The sequence below is a fragment of the Plectropomus leopardus genome, chromosome 20, assembly GCF_026936395.1.
Source record: "Plectropomus leopardus strain MGB_pleo_1.0 chromosome 20, ASM2693639v1, whole genome shotgun sequence".
NCBI lineage: Eukaryota > Metazoa > Chordata > Actinopteri > Perciformes > Serranidae > Plectropomus > Plectropomus leopardus.
The window spans coordinates 28,750,653-28,764,039 of NC_142195.1; the positions used below are offsets into that span (position 1 = coordinate 28,750,653).

Here is a 13,387-nt window from a genome sequence, read left to right on the forward strand (position 1 = left end):
TGTTTTTTTGTTTTTTCTTGAAAACCTGGAAAAAAGGCAACAAGCAACTTGGCAAGAAATTTGCAATTTGCAAGAAATTTATTGATTTTGAAAATTATTTAAAATGATCTGGAGAAAATCTCCAGAGGTCATGTGACCATGCAGTGTGATGTCACAGTGTGATGTCACAGTATGATGTCGCAGTGTGACGTCACAGTGTGATGTCGCAGTGTGATGTCACAGTGTGATGTCACATTTTTGGAACTGTAAAGCCCAATGACATCACATTCCGTCCTTTGATGTTCAGAAGGCCTTTGATCCTCTGAATCTTACCTTTAGTCAGTCTCACAGTCAGCTGACTCAGTATCGCTCCGGTGCTGCAGCAGATAACTTCAGCTTGCCAAACAACAATCGTCCGTACAGACAAGGATTTTCTTCACCACACAACATCTCCAAGAAACCTTTCTTCAGCCTACCATCAATCTAGTCGTTGAAGTGTCGGGCTGACCTTCACTAGACTCTTTCCTCACATATTACATTTGTGTATTACATTTGGACCATCATGCAAAACCAGGACAGCTCAGTTCAGCAGGTGCAGGTGGGAGAAACCTCCATCCCAACTCCCAGCACAGAGATCCAGGACCTGCAGACTTCCTGTGAGCTGCCCGTGGATGTTGCTACTCTGCAGCAACAGATCACCCTCAATGACCTGGAAAAGCAGAAGATCTTGAAGGCTCTTAAGTCTGAGAGAGCCATCAGAAAACAGGTAGAGGGTGAAAAGAAGAAATTGGCTCGCGAGAAAGATGAGGTGATTCGCTCACTTCAAGAAAGTCTCTCTCAAGCACAGAAAGAGCACCGAGCACAGGAGGCAGTGTTTGACACCAAAAGGTTGTTGGAGGAGAGGGATGATATTATCCGCTCCCTTCAGCAACAGCTGTGCAGAGCACAGAACGAGACCGTGGAAGTCAAACGCCGCTGGAGCGCTGAGTTCAACCGGGTCTCTGAGCTCTGGAAAGAGCAGATCCGGAGTATGAGAGAGACCTGGAAGAAGGAAACCAGCGACCTCAAACTTGCCTCAGCGAACTTAACGGCCTCCAAAGCAGATTTGAACAACATGTGGTCGGCAAAGGTGGAGGAGGTGAACTCCAAAGCCAAATCTCTGCAAGAAAATCATGACAGAGAATTGCGCCAGGTTCGCCTTGAAAAGGACAATCTGGTCGCACAATTTACCGCCGACAAGAGTGCTCTTGAGGCCAGAATCTTGGAGTGCAAGACCAAGCTCCAAGAAAAAGACGATAAGATCATCCAGAGCGAGGCAGAGTGGACAGTAACACTCACCACTCTAGAAGCTCGCATGAAGACCGAGCTGGATGCAAAGGAGGAGAGCTTTAACAGAGAGGGTTGGCAAACCAAAGCCTGCCAAATGGAGGACACCATCAAGCTCCTGACAGACGAGAACACCAGCCTCCAGGAGCGTCTCCTCACCCTCCAGGAGCTCCACAGAGACAGCCGCACGAAAGAGGAGGATTTGCGCCAACAAATGCGCCAGAAGGAGGACAACATCAAACTCCTGACTGATGAAAAGATGGACCTTCAGGTGCGCAACCTCAGCCTCCAGGACCTGCTGAAAGCCAGCAGTGAGAAGGAGGAGGAGTTGCGCCAGAAAAACGGTCAAATGGACAAGACAGTCGAGCTCCTGATGCAGGACAACACCAGCCTCCAGGAGCTCCAGAAAGACAACAGCAAAAAGGAGGAGGATTTGCGCCAACAAATGCGCCAGATGGAGGAAAACATCAGACTCCTCACTAATGAAAAGAAAGACCTTCAGGCGCGCAACCTCAGCCTCCAGGAGCTGCTGAAAGACAGCAGTGAGAAGGAGGAGGAGTTGCGCCAGAAAAATGGTCAACTGGACGAGACAGTCGAGCTCCTGATGCAGGACAACACCAGCCTCCAGGAGCTTGCAAAAAAAACGGACAAGGAAAAGGCAAAGATGAAGAAGAAGGAAAAGAAGGCAGCTAAGGAGGAAGAAAAAAGGCTGAAGAAAGAGAGGAAGGAGAGAGAGGAGAGAGAGAAGAAAGAGAGAAAGGAAGATGAGAAGAGACAAAAGGAGGAGCTGAAAAGACAGAAGAAAGAAACGGCAGAGAGAGAGAAGAGAGAGAAGAAGGAGAGGAAGGCGAGGGAGAGGAGAGGGGAGTAACATCCTCTCTCTTCTCAAGGGTTTCCGGGTGATCCGGTTCCCTAAAAAAACCCACAAGGGCTCCGGGTGATCCGGTTCCCTAAAAAAACCCACAAGGGCTCCGGGTGATCCGGTTCCCTCAACATCGGACAAACAAGGGTAATCTCCGGGTGATCCGGTTCCCTTCAATTTAACAAAACAAATCAATCAATAATCAACTGTCATCCCCCACCCCCCACCCCCACCCCAACCCCACCCCTACCCCTACCCCACCCCTACCCCCACCCCCACCCCCAAATAAATAAATAAATAAATAAATAAATAAATTAAAAAAATAAATCAATCTTATCTGACAGTTTGTCTTTTTAAATCAGTTGCAATAGCGCTGCACCGTTACCATGACACTCTGACTTTGGGGGAAAAACAAGTGTTGCCATTTAAATGCGTTCGTGTGTACACAGAAAGCGGAACGAGAACTGCCTTCAGTGTACTTATACCTTTGATGTGTGTTTTAGGTGAATTTAGGTACATTTTACAGGACACGTTAGCAACTAAATTTCAGCCAATATTTTCATGAGATGTGATATGCGGCACATGTTATGACCTTCTAATGTCAGCATGACTGCATATGAACAATAAAAGTATTTACATTATGGATTGTTAGGGTTGGAGTAAGAGTATCAGAGTACACCGATAAGAGGAAGAGTACTATGGGATTTACAAACTCGCCTCCTGGTTCCCTTTATATTCAAGTCAATGGGATTTTTGAATTGGTTTCTATAATTAGCAGTAAAGGCATCTTTTGTTAAAAAAATCATCAAAAAAAATTTATGAAAAAAAACAGTTTTTTTGAAATTCCAAAAATGTTAAAGTAATAAAAATAACCATTTTTGTCTTTAAAAAAAAAAATGAAAAAATGAAATCACTATTTTTTAAAAACTTTTAAAAATCTGCAATTAATAATAATAATAATAATAATAATAATAATAATAATAGAAAGATTGAATTTGTATTTGTATATTAATAAAGTATAATACGATATACTCACTGTCAAAAATAAACACGCAGACATTCACAGTGAGCAGTAAAGTTAGACTTTGTTTCTTGCATTGCGGACATGATTCATCATTACGTTTCACCGTCGCTGACAGGTGTGGTGTCGCATTATTTTACATATTTTATCGAAAGGACACTTTACGCTGGTGTGTGAAATCCAGAGCTCTTACAACAACAGACTCATCAAAACTCTCACAATGTGACGGCTGCTACGACCTTCATCCACATCTGCAGCTCACCAGCTGTTGTCATCCAAAATATCGCCCGAACCTGCAGACGGGAACATTTCATTTCAGAACTTAGTGTTCTCACCACCGGGAAAAAAAACTGTTTAACAACATGCAGAGTGAAGCAAAGGAGCAGTTTAAATATGGAGCTGAAACAATGTACAAACATAAACCAGTTTAAAATGTATAAAAACATTATTATTATTACAGAGTACAGATAAAGAGGGGGTTTGACAATCACAGAGGTTACTGTTTTTATTTATTTGGTTACTTAATTCTTTTTTTCTGAGTTCATCTTCCTCTTTTTTCTGTAAGTAAGAATGGAAAATTGTAGGTATTTGATTTTGGGTTGGTGGGTGTATGCATATATATATTTAGTTAATTAGAGTATAGCTTTAAGGTAATAAGGAAGCTGGTTAATTAAAATTCAATGACTTATGAAGAAGGGGTGGGATTAATTAACTCTGTACTTATTTATTTTCTTTTTTGGAAATGTAAACCAAGTCATTATATGTTTGACCTTTTCTTTTTGAATTTTTAATGTCTGTAAATATTACTTTTTTTTGTCTGTCAGCTTTGTTTTTTAAAAAAAATTTCAGAAATTTCAAAAATCAAAATCATAACGTCAAATCAGAATGAAAGTTTGGGAAAAAAAAGATGAAACAAACAGCTGTGTCTGTTAAAGTCTGATGTTTTTTGGGGTGTTTTGATACCTCCTCCCTGTCGTCACTTTATAGCAACGTCAACGAACTTCCTCGACTTCCTTGAGGGTTGTTTTCGGAAATGCAAAACCTTTCTTACAAAACACACTTATTTGCACAAAGCTGGCCGCTGATGTGTGTTTGTTTGTGTTTGTGTGCGCAGGTTTCGCAGGGACTCCCGGATACTTGTCCCCGGAGGTGCTGAGGAAGGAGGCGTACGGCAAACCTGTGGACATCTGGGCTTGTGGTGAGCTCTTTTTCTCTGTTTGTTTCAGCATCATCGCCGCCGCCGCCGCCTCGCTCTCCTTCTCGTCACTCAGGCTAAGTGTGTGTTTCGGTGTGCAGGTGTGATCCTCTACATCCTTTTGGTTGGATACCCTCCGTTTTGGGACGAGGACCAGCACAAACTCTACCAGCAGATCAAAGCTGGAGCGTACGATGTGAGAAAAAACACTCGCACTTTAAATCAGATTTATTGTGTGTTTAACCGTCAGGGCCTGTTTGAATATCACACACACTCACAATCAGGCGATAAAAATATTATACATTAATGTTATTTTCTACTTGCATTAAGTTTAAGTTTTTAATCAACATCAGTCCTAATCATAAATATCAAATATTCATTATTTTTTGGAGTTTTAACCATTTGAATGCCAGTTTTTTTCATGATGTCATTATGTTTTTGGATGGAAAAAGACCATAAAAACATAATTATTTTATATATACTGCATGCTAAGTGCATTTTTTTTTTATTATTATCACATTCAAGGATGTGTCAATGATTAGCAGCAACATTGATTTTTATACATTATTATTTTTTTGTGCAGAGTCAAACACTCACACTCACATCGCTCTGCTCACAACCTGCACTTTTCAAAATCAAGCATTAAAAAATATGCATTAACATGATTTTCTGCTTTCATTGACTTCGTTTTGTAATCAAAATCACTCTTAATCATAAATATCAAATATTCATAAAATTTCAGAATTTTAACCCTTTAAATGCCAGGTTTTTATTGTGATGCCACTATATCTATACATTTAAAAAAAAAAAATTTAATTGTCTTCAATATAATACATGCAAGTTGATTTTTTTGCTGCTGACAGTCTGGGATCTGTCAGTGATCAGCAGCTACATTGACTGTGACAGGTCACCTAGTGGAAATAGCATGTATTTCCTCCATATGCCAAATATGGTCAAAATGACTTCATCAGGTGGAAAATAGTCAAAATGACAAATTCAGAGTCAAAAGCCCAGAATGACACCCAGAAATAATACAAGTCCTGTTTTTCTGCTCTGATGGCTGTGGGATCAAAAATGTCAGTTTGAATGGGTTTCAATGGAGCATTTTTGGACCTGAACAGTCTGAATGTAACTATTTAGTTTCCACAGTGTATTTTAGACTTATTGTAGGAGCTGAGCTGCAAATTCACTGATTACACTCAAATACACAATCTGGACTACATTTAGGACACATGCATCAACACACACAATTATATAAAAAAAAAGAAGAATGAAAAGGTCGTGAAATGCACCAAACAGTCCCTAAAGGTTATATTAGACATTATGGTGTTTTTAATACAAATGTGATCATGCATGTGTGTGTGTGTGTGTGTGTGTGTGTGTGTGTGTGTGTGTGTGTGTGTGTGTGTGTGTGTGTGTGTGTGTGTGTGTGTGTGTGCGCGCGCGCTTTAGTTTCCCTCCCCAGAGTGGGACACGGTGACTCCAGAGGCTAAAAATCTGATCAACCAGATGTTGACCATCAACCCGGCTAAAAGAATCACCGCCCAGGAGGCTCTGAAGCACCCGTGGGTCTGCGTGAGTACACACACCAGGAACAGCCAGCAATCAATATTTCGCGACTGATACTCCCAACTATTTGTTATTTCTAAATCCTCTCACAGCAAGTTTGTGAACATCTGTCCCAAAACCGCCAAATATCAGCACCATCTGTTTCCAAACATGCAATCTCCGATATGGTGCAGATTCTGGGTCAGCTTATCTTGGAGGTCAAAAGAGCAACCAAACCCTCGGATCAGCACCTCTGCGTGCTCTTCATCACCCAAAATCACCGTCACCGGCTTATAGGACGCTCTGATCGGTGCAGTTACAGTGGAGGAGTTTATCTGAAATGATTTGTTGCTCGTAAAAGTGTGAAGAAAAAAGGAAAGGTTTTTTTTTTTTCGAGCAAAGGCTCTTTTTGTGACAGTTATTTAACGTAAAAGGTTGTTTAAAATGCCATAAACGTTTTTACAGTCACTCGTCATGGAGAGAAAAATGACGTATTGTGATCTCTCCTATAAGAAGTCAGCATGTAAAAATGTATTTACAATACTTCTTCATATAAATGCCAGCTGGCACCCCAAAAAGTTGTTCATTATTTGATCAATAATTACCAAAATTAATGTTTTAATGATCTGATCATTATATTATTATTACCATCGTTATTATTATTGTTATTGTTATTATTATTGGATGTTAGAGCTTCAATGATTGGTGGATTATTTAATTGACTGACATAAAAATGATCATTGAATTATAGTTAATTTACATTTAATAAGCTTATGAAATGTCATGCACTGTTATAAATCGAGATCTGTTTTTAGGATATTGGCAAGAAATGTTTCAAAAATGGCAAGAAATTACGAAATTATGACAAGAACATTTCCAAAAAATGTATTTTAAAAAAGAGGGGAGGATTATTAGAACAATTATCCATTAGGATAAAAACATTAAGAAAACTTCATTTATGTTATAATAATTTTATGTTTGAAATTATGTTACAAAAAAAATACTTAAGAAAATATATATTTAATTTTTTTGTTTGTTTTATAAATATTGTTATAAATAGTAATAATGTTAATAATAAATAAATAAATGAATAATGAATAATAATGAATAATGATAATAATATACTTTTATTCTAGGTGACACTTTATTGCAGGACTTTTACTTGTAATGACGTATTTTTATGTTACAGCTTTTCTACTTTCAGACTACTTTTCACTCTGCAGATGAGTTTCCTAAGTGTGCCGACCTCAGACGTTATAAAACACAGTCACTTAATACGAGAGCGTCGATTGTCAGGACATCGTAAAGTCGAGCTGAGGTTTTCAGCCGCAGGTTTTTTTTGCCAAAAATGTCGTCACCTAAAGAGCCTCCGAATGAACACGTTCAGGGAAGCGAGTATCTCCGACAGCTCCTGCCCACATAAACCTGTCACTGTCAGAGCTGCTCGTCTCATGTGTTATTTTCAGCATCTCTTTCTCTCTCTTGTCTCCCCGCAGCAACGCTCGACAGTCGCCTCTATGATGCACAGACAGGAGACAGTCGAGTGCCTCAAGAAGTTCAACGCCAGGAGGAAACTCAAGGTGGGAACACGCTCCACGAGGTCTCACTAAAAAAGACATTTTGTGCCTCCTCGAGTTTCTCCGTCTCCCTCCGGTGACAAACATCATCAGACACATTTGTGGACCCGTCCACATTTAAAGCTCTTTTCAGACACGATAGTGTCCGTATCATCGTGTCTCTGTCAGAGTGACGTCGTGTCCTCAGCCACACAGAGGGGATTTTTTATGTTTTATTCAGACCCGACGCTCGTGTGATATTTGGCTCCTCACACGCAGAGAGAGATCCTGTCATCCTGTGATTGTTCTCTTGTGTGAAATGTAATTCAGCTCTGGCAGTAACGTAACAGCGTTTCCAGTAAAGCCGTTTGAATCGAGAGAAAAACAGAGAACAGCAGTGAGTTTTAAATGTTATGACAGCGAGGAAGAGGATCCTACAAACGTCCTAAAATCCTAGAAATGTCCTAAAATCCAAAAAACTTCCTAAAATCGTAGATACGTGCTAAAATCTTGAAAATTTCCTAATATCCTGGAAGTGTCCTAAAATCCGAGAAACATCCTAAAATCCTACAAACGTCCTAAAATCCTAGAAATGTCCTAAAATCCAAAAAACTTCCTAAATTCATAGATACATGCTAAAATTCTGGAAATGTCCTAAAATCTGAGAAACGTCCTAAAATCCTAGAAAAATCCAGAAATTGTAGAAAACTCCTAAACTTTGAGAAATGTCCTAAAATCCTAGGAATGTCCTAAAATCTTAGATATGTCCTAAAATCCAAAAAACTTCCAAAAATCTAGAAATGTCCTAAAATCGTAGATACATGCTAAAATCCTGGAAATGTCCTAAAATCCTGGAAATGTCCTAAAATCCTACAAACGTCCTAAAATCCAAAAAACTTCCTAAAATCGTAGATACATGCTAGAATCCTGGAAATGTCCTAAAATCCTAGAAAAATCCAGAAATTGTAGAAAACTCATAAACTTTGAGAAATGTCCAAAAGTCTTAGAAATGTCCTAAAATCCAAAAAACTTCCAAAAATCTAGAAATGTCCTAAAAAACTTAGATACATGCTAAAATTCTGGAAACGTCCTAAAATCCTAGAAAAATCCAGAAATTGTAGAAAACTCCTAAACTTTGAGAAATGTCCTAAAATCCTAGGAATGTCCTGAAATCCGAGGTGTCCTAAAAACCTAGATATTTCCTAAAATCCTAGAAATGTCCTAAAATCTTAGAAAAGTCTTAAAATCTGAGGAACTTCCAAAGATCTAGAAATGTCCTAAAATCGTAGATACGTGCTAAAATCCTGGAAATGTCCTAAACTCTGAGAAATTTCCTAAAATCGTAGAAACGTCCTACAATCCTTGAAACTTCCCTAAAATCTGAGAAACATCCTAAAGTCCTAGAAATGTCCTTAAATACCTAAAATACCTCATACAGTCTCACTCAATGAAGCAGGACTGTCCTGTGTGCATGAAGGTGCTCGTCTGAAAGCGTCTCCTCCTCTCCCTCCTCACCCTCGTCTCCTCTCCCTCGTCTCCTCCTCTCCCTCCTCTCCCTCCTCTCCCTCCTCACCCTCCTCACCCTCCTCACCCTCGTCTCCTCCTCACCCTCCTCACCCTCCTCACCCTCGTCTCCTCCTCTCCCTCCTCTCCCTCCTCTCCCTCCTCACCCTCCTCACCCTCGTCTCCTCCTCTCCCTCCGCAGGGCGCCATCCTGACCACCATGCTCGTCTCCAGGAACTTCTCTGGTGAGTTGCAGCTCCTCAAAGAGAGCCTTGGGAACGGGGAGAGGACGGGGAGGACGGGGAGGACGGGGAGGACAGGATGACGTGCCATCTGTCTTCTGCCATGTCTTCACACATACGCGCGAACACACAGCAGGCTGATGGGCGGCAGTGTTACAGAAAGCAGGAAACGCAGCGGCGCTGCAGATATTTGCTCGGTTTTTGGGCCATAATCTCTCACAATATCACTTGTTTGTCTGATTCTTAGTTGCACGCCGCTGAGCCTCTTTTTGTTCGGCGACATCTGATCAATCATGAAGTACAGACGTAATAAAACATTCCTCTGTAAGCCACTTATCATATTCAGTGTCACACTTAACCAGATTTTGGCTCTGCTGTGAGAGGGCCCGTGTGTTGAGTTTACAGCCGCTGCAGAGGAATAAATCTCCTGCACATGTGCGACGTTTTAGCTCCTGCCGGCTTCCTAATGCTTTATTTACAATAACAAAAAAAAACAGAAATCAGCATCTTTAGAAAATATATGTTTTTTTTATTTTATTTTATTTTTTATTTTTTCTTCTTTAAAAATGTATGTATTTTTATTTTTTTATTATTTTTTTTCTTTTTATTCCTTAAATTATTATTATTATTATTATTATTATTATTATTATTATTATTATTATTATTATTATTATCATCATCATCATTATTTTTTATTGTTATTATTATTTTTTATCATTATTGTGATTTCATATAGAGTCCTAAGTCAGGGAATGTTTCTTTTGTGAAAATAGAAAATATAAAGTATATATGTATATATATATATATATATATATATATATATACATACATGAGAATTTGATGAGCACATTATTGCTCTGCAGAGGTTTTACGTTTTGCTTTAGAGTTTATGTTTCTTGACGAGGTTTGGAAAAATACAATATTTCTCACCTTATCCTGCAGAAAAGCAGCACTACCTTAATATAGCTACTACTCCGTCAGCCTCCTCTTCCTCGCCGTCTCACTCTGCCTCTTCTGTCTGTGTTTCAGTGGGTCGGCAGACTACAGCGCCCGCCTCCGTCAGCGCCGTCGCTGGAACCACCGCCGGCATCGTGGAGCAAGGTAACCTCACTGAGCTGTAACCGAGGAGCTTTATCATAACAATACCTTATTAAACTTTATATAACTTTATTATAAAGAATTGTATTCAACATTATCACAAAAGTACTTTATTATAGTAATAGGTTACTTTACTCTATTAAAACAGTGCTTTATTATCTTTATTATAAAGTATTTTATTCAACATTATTGTAAAGGTACTTTATTATAGTAATACGTTACTTTACTCTATTAAAACAGTACTTTATTTAACTTTATTATAAAGTATTTTATTCAACATTATTAAAAAGGAACTTTACTTAACTTTATCATGACATTATCTTATTTAACATTATTAAAATAGTACTTTTCCAACATTTTTTTATTGAATTTTCCTTGGATGCACATCAACATCAATTAATATAGAAAAATAGTACTTTATTTAATTTTATGATAAAGTATTTTATTCAACATTGCTGTAAAAGAACTTCATCTAACTTTATTAAATGATACCTTATTTAACTTTATCAAAACAGTACTTTATTTTACTTTATTATAAAGTATTTTATTCAACATTGTTGTAAAATAACTTTATTTTAACAGTATTTTATTTAACTTCATCGTTACAGTATTTTATTCAAGATAACTATAAAAGTACATTAACTTTATCATAATAGTATTTTATTCAATGTTATCATGAAAGTTCTTTATTTTAACTGCAATTATTCAGTAGATTCATATTTTTGCTTCATTCAACTCTATTATAGTAATATTTTAATAAACATAATTAACTTTATTATCACAGTATTTTATTTAACGTTATTATAACAACACTTTATTTACCTTTATTATATGACAGCAGCTGCTTTATTTAGCTTTATTATCACCACATTATTAAATTTATTATTAAGTAGTTAGTATTTTAGTATTCTGCAAACATTCAGATATTGCGTATCACAATATAACCGTCAGATATTGTTATATTATTTTTAAGATACATCACCCAGCCCGACTTGTTTCTCACACTTAAACATCTTCCCTCTCTTTTTTGTTTTTATTTTTAACATTTCTGACCTCTCTCTGCTAAAACTTGACATCCTTTCCTCTCGCTGAACTTGTGGCGGCGTGATTAGATGGAAATCCCCCCGCAGAGTCACAACATCACGCGCTCCCACTATCCCTCAGCTTGTTTTAATCTCTCCTCCTAAATCTTTTTTTTTTCCCCTCTTCCTCTCTAATGCCTCTCGAACGTTTGCCAAGGTAAGCAGCCTCATCTCTCATCCCGGAGCCGAGATTATTACTGTTCACATATCTTTGCTCGTCGTGGTTCGGGGCCTCTCTGTTGTGCAACACAGTCACATGCCTTCGGGGGAATTAGGAGACACATTGCGTGCAGTTTAGTGTGTGTGGTGGCTCGGATGTCAGCTCGGAGAAAGGGATGAAGTGTGAGGTGCAAAGAAAGTCATAATTCTGCAGTGTAGCTTTCAAGTTTGGAGCTTTTTTATGAGACGATTAACGTCTGCAGGACTCCTTTATCATTAATGCACAACACTTTGTGGCTTCTGCATGTTCATGTTCGCCCAGCACCAAAGTGTTTACATCAACTAACCAGCAGAGATACTCAACCTGAGCTGTCTGGGGGCCATTTGTGCAAAATGACATGAGGCCAGGGGCCAGTCACAACAACATCCACCTTTCCAGGATTTTAGGACATTTATTTATTTATTTTTTTTTTTATTTTTTTTTTACATTTCTACAATTTTAAGACTAGGATTTAAGAACATTTATTTTAGGGCGTATTTTAGCATGTTCCTAAGATTTTACAATATTTTTTCCAATTTAAAATCATTTCTAGAATTTTATGACATTTCTAGGATTTTAGGGCATTTTTAGGATTTTAACATTTTTCTAGGGGTTTCCAGAATTTCTAGGATTGTACAACATTTTTTCAAACTTTTCAATAAATTTTGGACGTTTCTTGGATTTTAGGATTTTGCTAGTATTTTAGGCCTTTTCTGGGATTTTAGGATGTTTCTAGGATTTCAGAACATTTCTAAGGTTTTGGGATACTTCTAGGATTTTTGGACATTTTGTCCAATTTTGGATTAGTGTTTTTCTCTGATTTTAATACAGTTCTCTGATTTTAAGTTTTTATGTTTTTGGATGTTTTGAGGATTTTTTGACATTTTGCAGTTTTTAAGAAGTTTGTAGGATTTCAAAAAAATGTCTAGGATTGTTGGATTCTTGTCAGATTTTTGGACGTTTGTAGTATATAAGCATGCTTCCCAGATTTCAGGACATTCCTCAAATTTTTGAATGTTTGTAGGACTTTAGGACATTTTGTGAATTTTAGAACATTTCTAGGATTTTTGCATCTGAAGAAATTTAGGATGCGTTGGATTTTTTGGATATTATGGGTCTAAGCAAGGACCTCTGTTGGGGGGATCTTCCAGTTTGTTTTGTTTTTTTTTATCAACAAGCTCTATTTTGATGCTGTTTTCTGCACTCTGACACCTTCTGGAGACTAAAAGTACAAAAACAGTTCCTAGTGTCAGTCACATATTTTTACTGTGAATTAGCAAACGACTGGGGTCCCACCCGGCACCCTGCTGGGGACCAGTTAAGTATCTCTGCTCAATGGTGATTCCAACTAATCCAGCCCACTCTTGAGATTAACCAACCCATTATCACATACCTGCATCTCCACTTCCCAGCATGCTTTCGCTCCTAATCCCCCCGCCCATCTATCCGTGGCTGTGCGTGCATCTGTGTGTGAGTGTTTCTGGATTATATGGAGAATTAGTTTGACTTTTTTTTCCTCCCTCATGATGCCCTCTGCTTATCTAATGCTTTGGGCAATGGATCAGGGTTAGGAGGTGCCAGTTGGATGGAGATTTTTTTTAATGTCTGTGTGTTTATTCATTGCGTTTTTTAATGTCTTTTTACAGGACGGAGGGAGGAGTTGTTTTTTTTTCTTTAGAGGGAGGGATGAAATCTGTCCAGAGGTTTTTTTTCATCCTCCCTTAAGGGTGGCGAAGGGGAGGACATGTGGAAAGACGAGCTTTGTCACTCTGTTTG

The 13,387-nt window shown here is 38.3% G+C and overlaps 2 protein-coding genes across 8 annotated transcripts in view; both read left to right on the top strand.

Moving 5' to 3' along the window:
* Positions 1 to 13,387, top strand: part of camk2b2 (calcium/calmodulin-dependent protein kinase (CaM kinase) II beta 2) — a 59,153-nt gene that overhangs the window by 23,205 nt on the left and 22,561 nt on the right. For all 7 annotated transcript variants that reach the window (XM_088070676.1, XM_088070679.1, XM_088070675.1 and 4 more), the window contains exons 8-13: positions 4,303 to 4,386; positions 4,485 to 4,579; positions 5,836 to 5,958; positions 7,428 to 7,511; positions 9,193 to 9,235; positions 10,262 to 10,333. In XM_088070676.1, coding sequence (XP_087926802.1) covers positions 4,303 to 4,386; positions 4,485 to 4,579; positions 5,836 to 5,958; positions 7,428 to 7,511; positions 9,193 to 9,235; positions 10,262 to 10,333 — 501 coding nt within the window. The remainder of the gene's footprint in view (positions 1 to 4,302; positions 4,387 to 4,484; positions 4,580 to 5,835; positions 5,959 to 7,427; positions 7,512 to 9,192; positions 9,236 to 10,261; positions 10,334 to 13,387) is intronic.
* LOC148186236 (uncharacterized) lies at positions 542 to 2,373 on the top strand. The gene has a single exon (XM_088071446.1). It carries the CDS (start codon positions 542 to 544, stop codon positions 2,174 to 2,176), a length of 1,635 nt encoding a protein of 544 aa, XP_087927572.1. The 3' UTR covers positions 2,177 to 2,373.

Coding starts and splice junctions, on each gene's coding strand:
- LOC148186236 (XM_088071446.1), top strand. CDS start 542: ATGCAAAACCAGGACAGCTCAGTTCAGCAGGTGCAGGTGGGAGAAACC.